This window comes from Moesziomyces antarcticus (assembly GCF_000747765.1).
Source record: "Moesziomyces antarcticus DNA, scaffold: scaffold_v10003, strain JCM 10317, whole genome shotgun sequence".
Classification (NCBI taxonomy): domain Eukaryota; kingdom Fungi; phylum Basidiomycota; class Ustilaginomycetes; order Ustilaginales; family Ustilaginaceae; genus Moesziomyces; species Moesziomyces antarcticus.
This window is the reverse complement of record NW_014639007.1, coordinates 465139-481154: the sequence shown is the minus strand read 5'-3', so window position 1 is coordinate 481154 and position 16016 is coordinate 465139. Positions and strand designations below refer to the sequence as shown.

General features: G+C 61.3%; 7 protein-coding genes across 7 annotated transcripts; 6 read left to right on the top strand and 1 right to left on the bottom strand.

The window, feature by feature from the left end:
- Positions 1-217: 217 nt before the first annotated feature.
- PAN0_003d1639 (p-loop containing nucleoside triphosphate hydrolase protein) lies at positions 218-2611 on the top strand (the record flags this gene model as incomplete). The annotated part of the gene is made up of 1 exon (XM_014802598.1): positions 218-2611. The coding sequence occupies one exon, from the start codon at positions 218-220 to the stop codon at positions 2609-2611; it is 2394 nt and encodes a 797-aa protein (XP_014658084.1).
- Positions 2612-3375: 764 nt separating this feature from the next.
- Positions 3376-4860, top strand: PAN0_003d1638 (glycoside hydrolase family 5 protein; the record flags this gene model as incomplete). Its single annotated transcript, XM_014802597.1, has 1 exon — positions 3376-4860. The coding sequence occupies one exon, from the start codon at positions 3376-3378 to the stop codon at positions 4858-4860; it is 1485 nt and encodes a 494-aa protein (XP_014658083.1).
- A 372-nt stretch (positions 4861-5232) lies between these two features.
- On the top strand, positions 5233-8207 carry PAN0_003d1637 (uncharacterized protein; the record flags this gene model as incomplete). Its single annotated transcript, XM_014802596.1, has 8 exons — positions 5233-5354; positions 5455-5653; positions 5807-6061; positions 6423-6609; positions 7092-7301; positions 7365-7485; positions 7657-7687; positions 7773-8207. The coding sequence occupies 8 exons, from the start codon at positions 5233-5235 to the stop codon at positions 8205-8207; spliced, it is 1560 nt and encodes a 519-aa protein (XP_014658082.1).
- A 358-nt stretch (positions 8208-8565) lies between these two features.
- Positions 8566-10051, top strand: PAN0_003d1636 (2-epi-5-epi-valiolone synthase; the record flags this gene model as incomplete). The annotated part of the gene is made up of 2 exons (XM_014802595.1): positions 8566-8818; positions 8907-10051. The coding sequence occupies 2 exons, from the start codon at positions 8566-8568 to the stop codon at positions 10049-10051; spliced, it is 1398 nt and encodes a 465-aa protein (XP_014658081.1).
- A 339-nt stretch (positions 10052-10390) lies between these two features.
- On the top strand, positions 10391-14433 carry PAN0_003d1635 (actin-related protein; the record flags this gene model as incomplete). Its single annotated transcript, XM_014802594.1, has 7 exons — positions 10391-10504; positions 10581-10794; positions 10863-11026; positions 11424-12008; positions 12143-12897; positions 13087-14350; positions 14425-14433. The coding sequence occupies 7 exons, from the start codon at positions 10391-10393 to the stop codon at positions 14431-14433; spliced, it is 3105 nt and encodes a 1034-aa protein (XP_014658080.1).
- A 50-nt stretch (positions 14434-14483) lies between these two features.
- PAN0_003c1634 (uncharacterized protein) lies at positions 14484-15175 on the bottom strand (the record flags this gene model as incomplete). The annotated part of the gene is made up of 4 exons (XM_014802593.1): positions 14484-14560; positions 14628-14704; positions 14763-14812; positions 14876-15175. 4 exons carry the CDS (start codon positions 15173-15175, stop codon positions 14484-14486), a joined length of 504 nt encoding a protein of 167 aa, XP_014658079.1.
- A 298-nt stretch (positions 15176-15473) lies between these two features.
- On the top strand, positions 15474-16001 carry PAN0_003d1633 (uncharacterized protein; the record flags this gene model as incomplete). The annotated part of the gene is made up of 1 exon (XM_014802592.1): positions 15474-16001. The coding sequence occupies one exon, from the start codon at positions 15474-15476 to the stop codon at positions 15999-16001; it is 528 nt and encodes a 175-aa protein (XP_014658078.1).
- Positions 16002-16016: the final 15 nt, after the last annotated feature.

Below are 16016 nucleotides of genomic sequence, written 5' to 3'. Positions count from 1 at the left end.
ACAAAACGACGGCTGTGGAGTAGCCAAAGCCCATTCCGGCCGACTCAGCAGCAGCAGCCACTCGAAAGAGAAGCGCGTCGAGTCGAAGCTGCGGAAGTCGGAAGTGTCACTTTTGGCTCCTACTCGAGCGGAAAGAGCCACCGACTCCACATGAAGACCAAGCACACTCCCACCATCCCCGCCCGCCAACCTTGGCCGCACGGCGAGCCACGCCGTCATGCCACCCAAGCACTCGCGCCCTCTCGTACGCACCCTCTCCTCATCCAGCGCATCCTCCTCCCAACCTGCCTCGTCCACCCGCACAAAGAAGCTCAAGCAGAACAAGCTCGACTTTTCCTTCCACTCCACCTCCTCCTCGTCAACAGCATCGCGTCCGCTCACCAAAACACCGTCCTTCAGCCTACCATCCACCACCACCACCACCAACAATGGAAAGGAAAGGGCCAACGACACAGTCCAGCTTCATCCATCTGCACTTCCCAAAGCTGCCCTGGACGACGAATCGACGCTCCCGTATGACGACACTGTCCTGTGGTCCGAACGTCTGGCTCCACAAAATAGCGAAGAGCTCGCCGTACATCCGCGCAAGGTAGCCCAGGTGCGCACATGGCTTCAAGAGGCATTCTCCAACAAGTCCGCCTTGGCGAAGCACCGCAAGCTGCTCGCCCTCACCGGACCTGCGGGCTCGGCAAAATCAGCCACAATCAAGGCACTCGCATCGCCAGCCGACCTCGACTACGACATCCTCGAGTGGCACAACGACACACCCTCCTTCGACCCGACTTCTGCTTTCGTGCCAGGCTCCTCCTTTGTCGACCGCTTCACCGACTTCCTCTCCAAGGCGGCCAAGTTCCCTTCGCTCCAGCTCCAGTCTTCCAGCCATGCCGACACACACGAAGCGAGCGCAGATGCTTTCGCCTCTTCCTCGCTCGACACGCTCGACTCGTCAGCTGCGGCCGCCAAGCGCAACAGACTCATCCTCCTTCAGGACTTGCCCAACCTTCATCATGCTCCCACCCGCACCCTCTTCCAGGCTGCCCTCGACCAGCACCTCGCCCAGTCCACACTGCTCACCTCGCGCGGCGTGCCCAACGTGCCCATCGTCATCATTGTCACCGAATCGGCGCCTCGCGAGGACGAAGATGGCTGGGTCGCAGGCGCTTCCTCCAGCACGTGGCGCGACAGAATCGCCTCCATCGTCGATACCCGCACCGTGCTCGGCGAGCGCATTCGTCGCAACCCCGCATATGCAGAGGTGCGCTACAACCCCATAGCGCCCTCGATCCTTCTCAAGGGCCTCAAGAGAGCCTTCGACCAAGCGCCCGCTCAGCTTTTGCGGAAGAGCAAGACAAAGGCTGGTCTGGACAAGCACATCCTCGATCTGCTCAGTGCCATTGCCAACGATGCCAATGGCGACCTCAGGGCCGCGCTCAACTGTCTCCAGTTCATGGGTGCAAGTCGGCGTCAGCTCGACCACATGGCGAAAGAAGCGGCAAACAAGCCTGGGCGGCGGGGTCGCACAGGCGTCGGACGCATGCTGCCGCTCGTGGCGGGGCGCGAGAGCTCGCTCGCCTTGTTCCATGCGCTCGGCAGGGTGCTGTATAACAAGCGCGCGGGAGATCCGGGCGAAGAAGCCGCCTCCACCTCGACCAACTCGCTCGTCGAGGATGATGCCGAATCGGACAGCGACGACGATGCAGAACACGCCGAATTGCGAAGTCGGCTCCGGCGTGCAATGCAGTCGATCGTCGAGTCGGGCGCGTCCGACCAGCCGAGCGCGTGGAAGCTGCCCGCCCATCTGTTGCACATGGAGCGCGGTGTATCGCGCGTCAATGTCGACCAGCTCTGGGCCGATCTGCCCGTGGATGCATCGCTCTTCGCGCTCTACCTCCACCAGAACGCGGTGCAGTTCTGCAGCGACGTCGAGCAGTGCGAAGCGGTCGAGGAGGCGTTTAGTGCAGCCGACACCATGGCACCGCTGCACGAGCAGCTGCGGCATTCGGCCGTGGTGGCCTACTATGCGTTCGGCATCGCCACGCGCGGCGTGCTGCTCGGTCTGCCCAGTCCCGTGCCGCGCACGGGACAGAAGCTCGGCAAAGCCGCGTGGTGGGATGTGCACAAAAAGCTCGCCGAGGTCATGCGCGCTGTAGAAGAGCTACGCGCACCTGCTTTGTCGAAAAGGCCCGCGCTGGGTGAGGAGCAGGGTTCAGGCCCGCGCCTGAGGCGTACGCAGTTCGGCAACCCCGCCAGTGGTGTAGACGGCTTCGAGCGTGCCGATGCCGGGCTGGGAGATGAGGCGGCTTCGTCGGTGGTGTCGACGAGCAATGGCGTGACGCTCGTTACCGAGGTGTTGCCGCTGCTCGCCAAGATCCGGCCCGGCGGTACAGCCGAGCAGCTATGCAGGCTGCGCTTCGACCGTGCCGGCGTTGCTGATATCGCATCGAGCGTCATGGACCAGCACGACACCGGTCTCGACGCCACGGACCAGAACGAAGAATCGACGGCACAGGAGGAAACGCAGAGCAAGAGGATCAGACTGCAGGATGTGCGCGATGAGCCCGATGTGGTCGATGCGGGCGAGCTGTCGGATGATCAAATCGCCGACTTTTAGATCGGCCCCTCGTCGGTCGCGTCGGTCAGTACGCCCCCCACCGAGCAACGCCGAATGCAATGCAGTGTTGGTCGTAAGCGTTGGCGTGTCATCGGCCTTTAGTGTGCGGCCGACGGTGACCTCGTGCGCAAAGAGGTCGCTTGCACGCCAGCCGAAGCAGCGTGCAGTAGAGACCGGCGACTTTGCTTCTTTTTTAGAGCGTGGCTGTCGCCCACACTGGCGGTGCCCCACAGCTGCACGTCCGCACAACCACCTCGCTTAGCCCCCCGCCTAACCGAAGCAGCACGGTTTGGCGGTCATTTCGGGCCCGAGCAGTGGTTCGTGCCCGCTCCCAATGTCGACATAGTCTTGTTGCTGCAGGAGTGCTGCTTGACAACCAGCATTGCGCACCGGTGCAAGCGGCGGCCGCCTCGAGGCGAATGCCTCGCTTAACTGGACGAGGTAAGGCGTGGGTCGAAAAGAACAAAAAAAATTAAAGCGCTGGCCGCGGTGGTGGCGGCGGCGGCGGAGTGAATAGACACGACAAAGTCAAGGCGGTTTCGGCTCTGGAATGGTCGCCGCGTTGCGCAGGCCGACCAAGTCCATGCGACGTCGCTTCGAGAGCTGCGAAGCAGCTTTGCTTGGGCCGAGCCGGCCGCACTGCGCCACCCAGGCTGACTGTCCGCAAGGCGTTGGTCGTGTGTATATAAAGATGTTCGGATGCGGTAAGGTTTTCAGATCGCCCCCGCTCAAAGCAGGACCGTATTCGAACGCAATCCACCAAGATGAAGTTCTTGACAACCGCAGCAGCGGTTACGACGGTTCTCTTTGCGCTCGCCAGCGCAAGCAGCGATATGGAACGCTCCGCTAGCCCTGCGCGTCGTGGGGTGGCGAGCAACGACTTTATCCACGTCGACGGGATGCGGCTCAAGGATTCGTCGGGCTCGCTGCACTATCTGACGGGCATCAACTACTGGGCGTGCATGAACCTGGCGGCGGATGCGGATGCGGGTGGGTCGTACAAGCGCTTCATCACGGAGCTCGACCAGATGGCCGCGGCGGGCATCAACCACCTGCGCATCATGGCGGGCTCGGAAGGCGCCCCGACCGAACAGCCGTTCCGCATGGATCCCCCGCTGCAGCCGTCGCCGGGCCAGTACAATGAAAAGATCTTTGTGGGTCTGGACAGGTGTCTGGCCGAGATGGAAAAGCGTGGCATGCGCGCGACCATGACGCTCAACGATCAGTGGCAGTGGTCCGGTGGCTTCGCCCAGTACGTCAGCTGGGCCAATGGAAACGAAAGGTACGCCTATCCGCCCTCGTGGAACTTTACTGCGCCGCCGCAGCGGTCCGGTACACCCGGGCGTGGGTGGGGGAACTACACGACTACCGGCAGCTTTAACGAGTACGCTGCGTATGGCAACCGCATCTATACCGATAGGAATGCAGAGCGCATGTTCAAGGCGCACATCTCGCGCGTCGTCAACCGGCGCAATACCGTCAACGGCCGCGTGTACAAAGATGACCCGACCATCATGACGTGGCAGCTGGCCAACGAGCCCCAGCCCCAGAACCAGGCATCCTACCTGGGTCCGTATGAGCTGCAGTATGCGCCCAATCCGTCCGATCCGCTGCTGGGCTGGGTCGACCGCATCTCGACCTACATCCGCTCGCTCGCACCGCGTCAGCTCATCTCGGCGGGCTTCGAGGGCAAGCAGGGCGAGTGGTACTGGAAAGCCGTTCACCGGCCCAAGAACATCGACTACGGCACCGCCCACTGCTGGGTGCAGAACTGGGGCGTATACGACATGCTCAACTCGTCGCGCGCGAATCTGGAGGCGGCCAAGGCGTTTGCCACCGAGTTTGTCGGCAATACGTCCAGGTGGGCCAACGAGATCCGCAAGCCCGTCTTCCTCGAGGAGTTCGGCATGGCGCGCGACAATTGGCAGAACAACGTCGCGGCGGGCGAGTACCAGTACGCCACCAAGGCGTCGACGAACAACAAGGACGAGTACTACAAGCACATCATCGGGCTCGCGCTGGACAGCTTCAAGAGCAAGCAGGGTGGTTATGTGGGCACCTCGCCCTGGGCCTATGGAGGTGTGTACAGGCCCGAAACGCAGCAGCAGAACAAGTTCGGCATGTGGTGGGCGGGTGACCCCCCGCACGAGGCGCCGGGTTGGTACGATGTCTACGATAGCGACAAGGCCGTCGCCATCATCACGGCGCAGAAGAAGCAGGCCGACAGCTTCATTGCTGGTCGAAAGTGACCGCCGCTGCACCCTCGTACTCGTGTCAATGCCATCGCACTCAGCCAGATCGGCGCACGGTGGAAGTGAGTCTGCTGCTGAGCAATGCGGTTGAAACCCTGCGACGTCTTGCAGTGAGCAAAGGGCTGAGAAACGGACGTGAGAAATTGAGGCCGCGAAAATCCAAGCAAAAGAGGGGAACAGCAGTCTAACATTTTGGCGCAATGCGAAAGCGGGCCAAAGCAGCAAGAGTCTCCGTTCCGAGCCATGTCAGTTTCCCACCACATCCGCAGCAGCGCGATCTCAGGGTCCATCCGAAGAAAAGGATGTGCCCTTGCGCGCCTGGCCAGTGCGAGAAATTGACCACTTGAACATCTGAAATGCTGCAAAAACATGCTGGGCTCGCGTGCCCCTGCCCCCGGGGCGTCGAGCGACGCGGCGAATGGGGTAGATCGCGATGGTGACCTGCATGAGTCGACGCCACCACCCCCTCTCTCGCTCGAGCCCGACGAGCCGTAAAAGGGCTGGCTGCTGCGGTGCCTCCTGCCTCCGCGTTGGTCCGTGACTTGCGTTGTCTCAGCGCCTCGTCCGCCGCGGGTTTTCATTTTGTGGCAGCCTGTCGTCTGCTGCAGATGCTGTGGTTGCCCCCTCGAATCCGTCGGGGAATCGTGTCGATCCGGCCTTTGCGCCATCAAGCCCCCGCGAAGCCGCACGCGAGTCTCACCAGCCTCTCGCGCCCCGATCGCCAAATGGAGCCCCCAGGGATCAGCTGCTCGCGCAGGCGTCTGCCTCGTGTGCTCGCGCTTTCGCAGTGGTGTAGGATCGGGCTCATGCTGGATGCTGTCGACATGGCTCGTAGATGGCAGATGTTGGGGGCGGCGGCTCTGCTTGGTGTGGAGGAAGCAACACGCCGGAAAACGTGGGGAGCGGGCCCGGCTGTCAATTTCTGCACGCTTTCCTAAGCCAGATCGGAGGCGAGATGCAGGAGCCGCTCTCGACAGCTCGGATGCGCCGACCGCCCGATCCAGGGTCCCCCGTGTCGACTGCCGCTCTGCAGGATGTCGTTTGCCGTCCGCACTGGATTCGGCCGTGCCTTGCCCTCGCTTCGGGCTGGGCGAGTCGCCCGCTCGCTCTGCACGATGAATCACGACATACAGTGCCGGCTGCGCGCGTCGTGCAAGCCTCGTCTGGCGCTCTTTCCATCTTGGCAGGCGTCGGCTGCGTCTGTCCAGGTGGAATGCGCAGATGCAACAGATGCAGGGACCAGCTACGATCGATCGTGCGGTGTGGTGCCGAGCGTTACGGCATGTCGGGATCTTTGCGTCCGTGCACACCGATCCACAATCCACGCACCGCTTCGTCGCACCACCGCCTGTTCTGACACACGGGCGTTCGCAGCTGATCTTGTCCTATTGAGAATTGGTGGTGGGAGCATGATCATAGCAGCAGGACAACACGGACGGGGGGGGGGGGGGGCGAAAGCGAGAGCTGGATCAGCAGTACCGTAAACAAATTCGGACGGAGGCGTCGGGACCGGAGAAGGAGGCGCTGTTCGATGATGCGCCGATGGACCCAAGCTGCAGGCTGCATGCATCTCGCAACTGGACCCTGACTTTGCGCTCGCTCCCTCTGCACAAACACTCCTCCGCCGCTGCCTCTGGTCTAGCCAAGACGGCTTCAGTATGGAATCGCCTTCGGTTGCTCCGGGCACGGGCGGCGAGATGGCTCAAGTCGACTTGGCTGCGGTTGTGCCTCCGCTCCCTCGTCGCAGTGAGTGGCTCCCCGAAATAGGGTTTGGCTCGATCGAGACGCGCACCTCGTCGTGGCAGCCGTCTTGGCACATCAAGTGCAACCAATGCAATACCGTTCGTCACGAGCATGTCGACTTAGCTGAGCACACAATTGCTCTCCTCACTGGCTGTTTCGCCCAAGAGCCACGCTTGTCACTGCAAGTTTGGCTCGTCGACAGCTTCTTTTCGGCTGATCCGCCAGCAGATCCCTTGAGCAAGCTGGCCCGAGCGCAACAAAGCCTCCTACTCGGAACGCATCCGAATCGACCTTGACGCTGATTCTCCCTCTGACCGCCTGCTCGTGGTCGAGTGAGCTTGGTTGCTGCACTGTCAAGTGGCTGCGACCTTTTTTCTTCGAAGGTCACAAAGATCACACAGGCAGAGGGCAGAGGGCGGCGGGGAGCAGTATGCAAGCACCGCGGCTGTCCAGCATTGCACGGCAGCGTTTGCGGAGTTGGCCAGAATCCAAGTTTGAAACGGGCGAAGCGAGCCCAGCAGCTGACATCGCCGCCACTTCGGGCCAAAATCTGCTTTGCTTGCGTGAGCCAGATGCAACTACAGATCGACAGCCGGCCTTCCTCCCCCTCCCGTGCGGCGCTGTCAGTGCGCGAATCCAAGCCAAGATCTACAGAGATGCCCCGGTTGCCTCTGTCCGGCAGCCGTCCGCCAAAAGTGACTGTTTGTACCTTCAAACCCCCCCCCTTTCTTTTAGCCACGGGCTCTTGTGATGCAAAGGACCCTGGATCGGCCAGCGCGGTAACCTATGCGTAATGGGGACACTGCCCGCTCAGCTTACCGAGACCCAGCTCGAAGATCACGAGCTGCGTCTGCGCGCTACAGCGTCTGCTTGCTTGTGGTAAGCCCCGATCCGCCTGTGACGAGAATGGACGGCTATTTGCAGAACAGTTGTGGCGCTAAGCAGAGTGAAGGCACACGAGGCACAACAGGCAGAGACGGCAGAGAGGGCGACGGCGGAGCGGCAGCGCACGATCGAATACTGCACCGGTCCATCTGACGGACCTTGCAGCAGCCATGCAGCGAAGGCGGTAGCCGGACATGTGCAGCGCCATCACGTTGACAGCTCCACCCGGTGCATCAGATCGCGGCTTGGGGTAAGCATACACATCTGGCGCTCGCAATCAGCCTCCTCTCGTCTGGCGCCTCGCTCCTCACTCCGCCGCCGCCCCGCCCCGCTGGAATCCGCCCGCTCCTGCTGCTGCTATTGTGCCGTCGTGTCGTCCGTCGTCCGTGGCTTGGAGCCAGGAAGATCCGGCTCAGGGTCTAATGCTGCGCACGGCCCCGTCCTTCTCGACCGACGCTCGTATTCGCCATCACGTCCACACCACTGCCGCCTCACACTCTTGGTCCTCAGTCCTCGGGCTCTCATCCGTCCGTTGTCTGGTCTTGGGCGTCTGTGTCTCTCGCATTCTACCCGACCTTGCTGCTCACCCTGTGCCCCTGTGCCTTCTCGCCGCTGCCCTTCCGCCTCCTGATTCATGTGCGGGCTGGTGTGCTGAACAACTAGTGCAGAACGTGCTCGTCCTCTGCTCGACTGCACCGCCTGCACCGTCAGCCTGAGCCCAACCCGATGCCAGCTTACACATCGGTGCCGCCCAAGTGAGCGAGACTGACCATGTGCCCCGACTGTGTGCAGAGTGCTCGCCGCCGCAGCGACCTCCTCCACCTCCTCCGTCCTCAGCCGTAGAAGACGGCGCAACGCAGTCCGCTTGGCCCCGCCTCCCCGGGCCTTGTTATAAAGGCCAACACAGGCTGGCCGCATCCCCATCCTTCCTACCCCCACCAACCAGTCATCCCCCTTCACAGAGCTTCAACTCTCCTTTTTTGACCGTCACTTGACCCTTTGTACCACTGTACATTCGCTCAACCGCATCCCATCTTCTCTCTGTCCTTCTCAATCCCATCACCCTCGACCACAATGGCTTGCTGCGGTGGTTCTATCTCTTCCGACATGCGGGCAACCGTGACCGAGGTCCCCGCCTCGGCCAACGCCACTGGCCCCGGCTACAACATCCAGGGCTACGAGGACCTCAAGTACACCTACTCGTTTGTCGACAACGTCTTTGACCAGAAGAAGGACGACCTCGCCTCCTACTACCAGAAGTGGGGCCGTGTCCTCTGCGTCCTCGACGAGAACCTCAACGAGCTGTACGGCCCTTCCATCAAGGCCTGTGAGTATTCAGCCTCGAGCCGCGCAGAGAGAGTGAGAAGAGCACATTGCTGACAGGTTTCGCATTCTTTGTGCGCTCCGTGCAACAGACTTCAGCGCCCACAACATCAAGCCTACGCTCCACGTCTTCAAGGGCGGTGAGCTGCACAAGACCATGGACACCATGCTCGGCTTTGTGGACGCTATGGACTCGTTTGGTCTGATCCGCAAGGAGCCCGTGCTGGTCGTCGGCGGTGGTCTGGCGTCGGACGTGCTCGGCTACGCGTGCGCCTCGTACCGTCGCAGCACCAACTACATCCGCGTCGGCACGACGCTCATTGCGCTCATCGACGCCGCCATCTCGATCAAGGTGGGCATCAACCACAAGAAGCTCAAGAACCGCCTGGGCGCCTACCACGCCCCCATGCACACCTTCCTCGACTTTGACTTCCTCAAGACGCTGCCCATTGGCCAGACGCGCAACGGCACGGCCGAGCTCATCAAGATCCTCCACTGCACGGACAAGTACACGTGGAACCTGCTCGTCAAGTACGGTGAGGACCTCGTCAACACCGCCTACGGCCGCAACGCAACGGGCCCGGGTGCCAAGGAGCTCAAGGCGGCCGCCGACGAGATCTGCCGCAACGCCATCAAGGGCATGCTCGACCTCGAGTCGCCCAACCTGCACGAGATTGGCCTCGACCGCGTGATCGCCAACGGTCACTCGATCTCGCCTACGCTCGAGCTTGCGCCGTTCCCGCCTCTGCGCCACGGCCACGCTGTGTGCATCGACATGGCGTGGTCCGTGACGCTGGCGCACATGCGCGGCTACATTGGCGACGAGGACCGCGACCAGTGGTTCCGTCTTGCGGGCCAGGTGGGTCTGTCGGTGGACCATCCCTTGCTGACGGACGAGCTGATGCGCGAGGCCAACGAGGCGATCAAGAAGACGCGCGACGGCCTGCAGCGCTTTGTGCTCGCCAAGCCGCTGGGCACGTGCGTGTTCGCCAACGACATCACCGAGGACGAGTTTGTCAAGTCGCTCGCCGTGCACAAGGCGTACGTCAAGAAGATCGGCCGCGGCGACGGTGTGGGTCTGGACGCCTACGCGGACGCCGGTGACCTGGGCGCCGACCCCGAGGCGCTGCTCAAGGAGCGCAAGGCCGAGGCAGCGCGCCTCAACGGCGCCCACAAGTCCGAGGCGATCGCCACCAGGGCTGCGCCCGCCGCTGCCACCGCCGCTGTGGCTGCCTAAGGGGCTGCCCCAATTGGCTGGATGTGATACTCCGTATGTGCATGTTCGAACAATTATAGCAAAATCTAATCCGAAGCAAACGTGTTTCCTGCTCATCACCAGTGCGAGCGAAGTATGATGTGCGCGCTGTTCACATGTTGTGAGGCGTGGTGGGAGTGAAGTGAGGAGGGGTTGCGCTGGAGGAGGTGGGAAAGCTGTCAAATGGGCGACGGCGTTTCAATCGCGCGAGAAAGTGGGATTGGCAGCTGGAGCCGAGCCGCGCATGGACCGCGTCCGAGTGGGAATTGCTGCGAACCCTTCTCCACGCCTCACCTCCATCATACCGGCAGCGATCTCACCATGTCGAGGGCACAACCACTGTCGGCGTTCCGGCTCAACTATGCGAGCAGCTCCAAGAGCAAAGCGCACGACATTCCCGACCCGATCGGATACGTCGAGGAGGCGGTGACCAAGGTAAGCCCCTTTCAACCCCCGCTCTTCGGCTTGGCCTACATCAGCTGACCTCTGCTTTCATTTCGATCGTCAATAGAAGCAGTCGAAGTCGAAAGCGCCTGTCCAGCGGGCGGATCCGTCGGCGCTCAAGATGGCCAAGGCGTGGGAGCTAGCGTACTCGCCGGCAAAGTCGTTGCCGATGAATGCCATCATGCTCTACATGAGCGGCTCGGGCGTGCAGATCTTCAGCATGATGGCCGTCGGCATGCTCATCACTTCCCCACTCAAAGGCATCTCCGGAATGAACACAGGTAAGGTTGAACGAGACGACGTTTGGATTTCGGGACCAAAAGCGGCTGACGAGTGGCGGTGGAAACAGCATTCTCGAGGTTCGCGTCGCCGGGACAGAGTCTGCTGCTGCCCAAGGTGCTGTTTGTGGTGTGCCAGCTGGCAGGCATTGCGTTGGGTCTGTACAAGTGCTGGAGCATGGGCCTCTTGCCAACCGAAACGAGCGACTGGCTGGCGTGGAGACAGCCACGAACAGTAAGTCCCCGCACCAGATCAAAGCCAAAAAGAGAGCATAGGTTGGCTGACACTGTGAACGAATATTGCAGCCGCTCGAGTTTTCGCCGATTCATTAAATATGCCATCACCTTCGGACTCGAGTGGCGGTGCGAATGGCAGACATACCCACATAGACCACCCGACCGCCGAAAGCTTGACGGTCGAGCATTTAGAGTGTGGCCGTCGTGGGAGAGATGAGGGTCGAGCGTGGGAATGCAAAACCTAACAGTTTGCTGTTTTTTCGGTCCAACGCACGGCAATCTCGCTCCCCCCCACCCCACGCTCTGGTGAAGGGGCTGCTGGGCGCGGCTCGCATCCGCATATAACCACGCGGGGTTGTGCTCGCCTTTCCCCCACTTTGGCCGCCTCGCTGCAGCTACGAATCTGGCGCATCGCATCTTCTGAACTCTCCACCATGTCCACTGCCACACACGCCGACTCGGACGACGCCCTTCCCACCGCTGCGCAGCTCTCGGCCGCCAAAGCCACGCACGTCCTCGACAGCCACGCTACGCGCATCTCGGTGGCCTCGCTCTTTGACGACGCGCAGGCGCAGCAGTTGCCGCTGGTGCTCGTGTTTACGCGCCACTTTCACTGTGGCATGTGCAAGGAATTTGTGCGTGCGCTAGCCGAATCCTCCATCCTCACGCGTGTCGAGCTGGTCATCGTCGGTCCAGGCGAGCCAGCAGGCGTAGAGACGTACAAAGCGTCGGTAGGCAATCCGCCGTTCAAGTTCTTCGCGGATCCTCAGCTCAACCTCTACCACGCGCTCGGTGTCACCAGAAGGAATCTGGAGCTAGGAGACGCAAAGGAGAAAGTGGGCGCGCATCACAAGGTGGGCCTAACGCACAACGTCATCAGCAGCGTCATCGACCTCGTCAAGTCTGGAACCCAGGCGCTCAAGGGCGGAGACTTTAAACAGCTCGGCGGCGAGTTTGTCTTCAGCGAAAAGGGCGAGCCGGTCAGGGCGCATCGCATGCGACATACCCGAGACCACTCGGAAGTCGAAGCGCTCGAACAAGCAGTGCAGTCAAGATGAGTACGTCAACGACAGCCTCGCCGGGAATCGCAGGGTCGAACCTGCTGCCTGGCAAGGTGGTGGCCATCACGGGTGCGTCGCGCGGCATCGGGCGTGCGTGTGCACTTGCATGTGCCGCTCACGGCGCCACAGGCGTTGTGGTACACTACTTGGGTGACACCCAGACCACCGCCGAAGCCGAGTCGCTCCAGCAGGAACTCGCGGACCTAGGCGCCAAAGCGGTGCTCGTCGCTGGTGACATCTCCGACGCAACCGTCGGGCAGGCCATTGCTGATGCAGCCGAGCGCGAGTTTGGGCGGCTCGACGTGTTCGTCTCCAACGCCGGCATCTGTCCCTTTATGGGCTTTCTCGAGATGGAGGCGTCGACGTGGCGCAAGGTGCAGGATGTGAATCTCAATGGCGCCTTCTTCGCCACGCAGGCAGCCGCTCGGCTCATGAGCAAGCAGTCCCCCCGCGGAGGCAGCATCATCGCCATCGCATCCATCTTGGCGCTCGTCGGCGGCGAGTTCCAGAGCCACTACACTCCAACCAAGGCCGGCCTCAAAAGCATGATGGAGTCGGCTGCCATCGGCCTAGGCCCTCTGGGAATTAGGTGCAACAGCGTGCTTCCGGGCACGATTGAGACGGCCATCAACGCCGACGATCTCAAAGACGACGCCAAGCGCCAGCGCATGGTGGACAGGCACCCGCTCCGGAGGCTCGGACGGCCAGACGACATTGCGGGGCCCGTGGTGTTTTTGGCGTCGGACCTGGCCAAGTTCATGACCGGATCGTCGGTGCTGGTGGACGGAGGATGCTTCGTCAATCTTCAGTAGCCGTGCGTCACTGTAGAAAGTCTGGTGTGAGGGTTCAAAGCAATCTGATTCATGTCACAATCCCACAAGATGCGAGAGGGAGAGCTTGAAATATTGAATGTGAGAGCGCGAGTGGGCGGCAGCGGTGGCGGAAAGCAACACTCGCGAAACACGCGTTTGCCGCTGCTCGAATGCCCGCCGCTCAGGCCAGGCGGTGAGGCGACGGACAGAAAAAGCGCAGCCCAAACCAACACTTTCCAAGCGCGCCAAACCCTCGCTCGTTTCCACCATCTTCTCTTCTTCACACACGCACCTGGCTGCTTTCTGGATGCTCGTCGGCCCACAATGCCGGGCAACGAATTCGACGATGTGCTCACCAACCAGCCCGTGGTGATCGACAACGGCTCGGGCTCCATCAAGGCCGGGTTTGCAGGCCAAGATGCGCCCAAATGCTTCTTCCCCAGCTTCGTCGGTCGGCCCAAGCATCCGCGCGTCATGGCCGGCGCCATCGAAGGCGATCTCTTCATCGGCCGCAAAGCCCAGGAGCTGCGCGGTCTGCTCAAGATCAAGTATCCCATGGAACACGGCATCGTCACCGACTGGGAGGACATGGAGCGCATCTGGAACCACGTATACAGCGACGAACTTGAAACGCTGTCGGAAGAACATCCCGTGCTGCTCACAGAAGCGCCGCTCAATCCGCGCAGCAACCGCGACATGGCAGCGCAGATCTTCTTTGAGACGTTCAACGTGCCCGCGCTGTTTACGAGCATCCAGGCGGTGCTCAGTCTGTACTCGTCGGGGCGCACCACGGGAATCGTGTTGGATTCGGGCGATGGCGTCACACACGCGGTACCCGTGTACGAGGGATTCTCCATGCCCAATGCGATTCGTCGCGTGGATGTGGCGGGGCGAGATGTGACCGAGAACCTGCAGACGCATCTGCGCAAGGCCGGATACCACCTGCACACCTCGGCAGAGAAGGAGCTGGTGCGCGTGATCAAGGAGAAGTGCTGCTACGTCGCGCTCAACCCGTCCAAGGAGGAGAAGGACATCAAGGAGCATGAAGAGTTCAAGTTGCCCGATGGCAATACGCTGCGCCTGGGTGCGGAGCGATTCCGTGCGCCCGAGATCCTCTTCAACCCGGAACTGGTGGGACAGGAGTTCCCTGGTGTGCACCAGGTCGTCGTCGACTCGATCGGTCGAACCGACCTGGATCTGCGCAAGAACCTCTTTGCCAACATCGTGCTATCGGGTGGAACGACGCTGACGAAAGGATTCGGCGATAGGATGCTGGCCGAGGTCAAGAGGTTGGCGGTAAGAGAGATGAAGATCAAGATCTTTGCCCCGCCCGAACGCAAGTACGCAACGTGGATCGGCGGCAGCATCTTGGCGGGTCTCAGCACCTTCAAGCGCATGTGGGTCAGTGCAGAGGAGTACAACGAAGACCCAAATATCATTCACAAAAAGGTACGTCCCCAACAACCCTGCGGAGTGCAAAGTGGATGGATCGCTGATCGAGTTGCATTGTTGTTGTGGTGCAGACGTTTTGATCGAATGCCCAAATATCAACAGATACCCAAAGCATCGCCGTTCGTGGAATTCAGGGCTGCGCTTCGTACTTGCGCATCTCGGTGTCCGGATGGCTGGCGCGCAGCGCGTTGCGCATGAGCAGTCGGACTATAGACGCACACGTCCGGTGGTCAGCATATCTTCAAAGCACTGCTTTGCGGAGGGCTGAACTTACAACGATGTTCGATTGACGTATACGCGCGCTGAGGCACGATGTCTTGGAGCTGGCGCACCTGGATCTGAGACACAACACTGCCAGTCCCCCGGCGTAAGCTTTGTCCAACACATGATAGCGCTCGATTCAACTTACAAGTCGAGAACAGCAGAGTCCTCCTCCACCGTCCACGCCCTGCGCGCAGCCTGCAGCGATCAAAGGACATCAGAATCGGTCTCATGACACTGGAGCTCGGCGGTGGAACTTACCTTCTTCGATGGAGACTCGGGCGCAGCCGTATCGCCGAGCTTGGTGTCGTCGAGCTTGGTGTCGCGGCGCTTGGTGTCGCGCTCGAGCTTGGTGTCGCCGAACTTGGCGTGGCGTTTGGGTGCAGTCTGCAGTTCCTGGCTCACGCCGCGCTCGCTGGCGTTGCTGCGCGTGGGAGAGGGAGGCGACTTGACGCGCGCGGGCGAGCGGCTCGAGCTCGAGACAAAGACGACATCGTCATCGCTGTCCGAGTCCGAGTCGACGTTCATCATAGCAGCCGAGGCGGGCTTGGTAGACGTCATCCTTGCGTAGAGCGGGAGAGATGTGGTGGGAGGGAAAGTAAAGGCAGGAGAGTAATGAAGAGTGTTTAAAGGCTTGATGTGCGGGTGCGGGTGAGGGTGCGGGTGCGGGAAGCGTGCGGAAGCACGGAGCGAGAAATAAGCTCTATGTGCGGATAGCTCCCTCCGCTTGCCAACGGCGACGTGCGGAAGAGACAAGACAAACCGATGCGGAACAGCCAATCCGCTTGAGAGCCCGAGGAGCCAAGGCCCGCACACGACTAGCCCTGTGGGTAGAGAATCCTGCCACTCGACGACATCGATGACGGCGTCCGCGGCAGTGACCATCCACGACTCGGACGAGTTGCTGTGTCTACTTTTGCAATCGGTACCCTCGCGACAACACCGGCGTTTTCGCAAGCAACCCACGATGGAGACGGACGAACTCATGCTCGCGCCCGCGCTCGACAACCAGCTCGACCCAGCCAGGCAGGGAGGAGGTGGGATGCTGGCAAGGATCGGCGCGCTCTTCAGCCGCATCACGCGTGTCAAGCACGAATCCAACGAGCACCATCCCGTCGTCATCGTCAACAATAGCATCGTCGATACTCCCGTCGAGGACAAGGAGGACGAGCTGGAGGTCGAGTACATCCTGCTTGCCGACAAGTGCGTCCACCCCCGCGCTACACCAGCCAAGGGAAAGAAAGACGGACGAAGAGGTCGCTGCACGCGGCCACGCAGGCAGAGAAAAGCCAAATCCAGCATCGCTTCACCCCCAATCATCCGACACCGACCTCAGCTCAAGCAAGCTGCCAAAGCACGCAGCAAGATTCGATCGCCTGGCTTCTAAGCGCTCCAACGATCT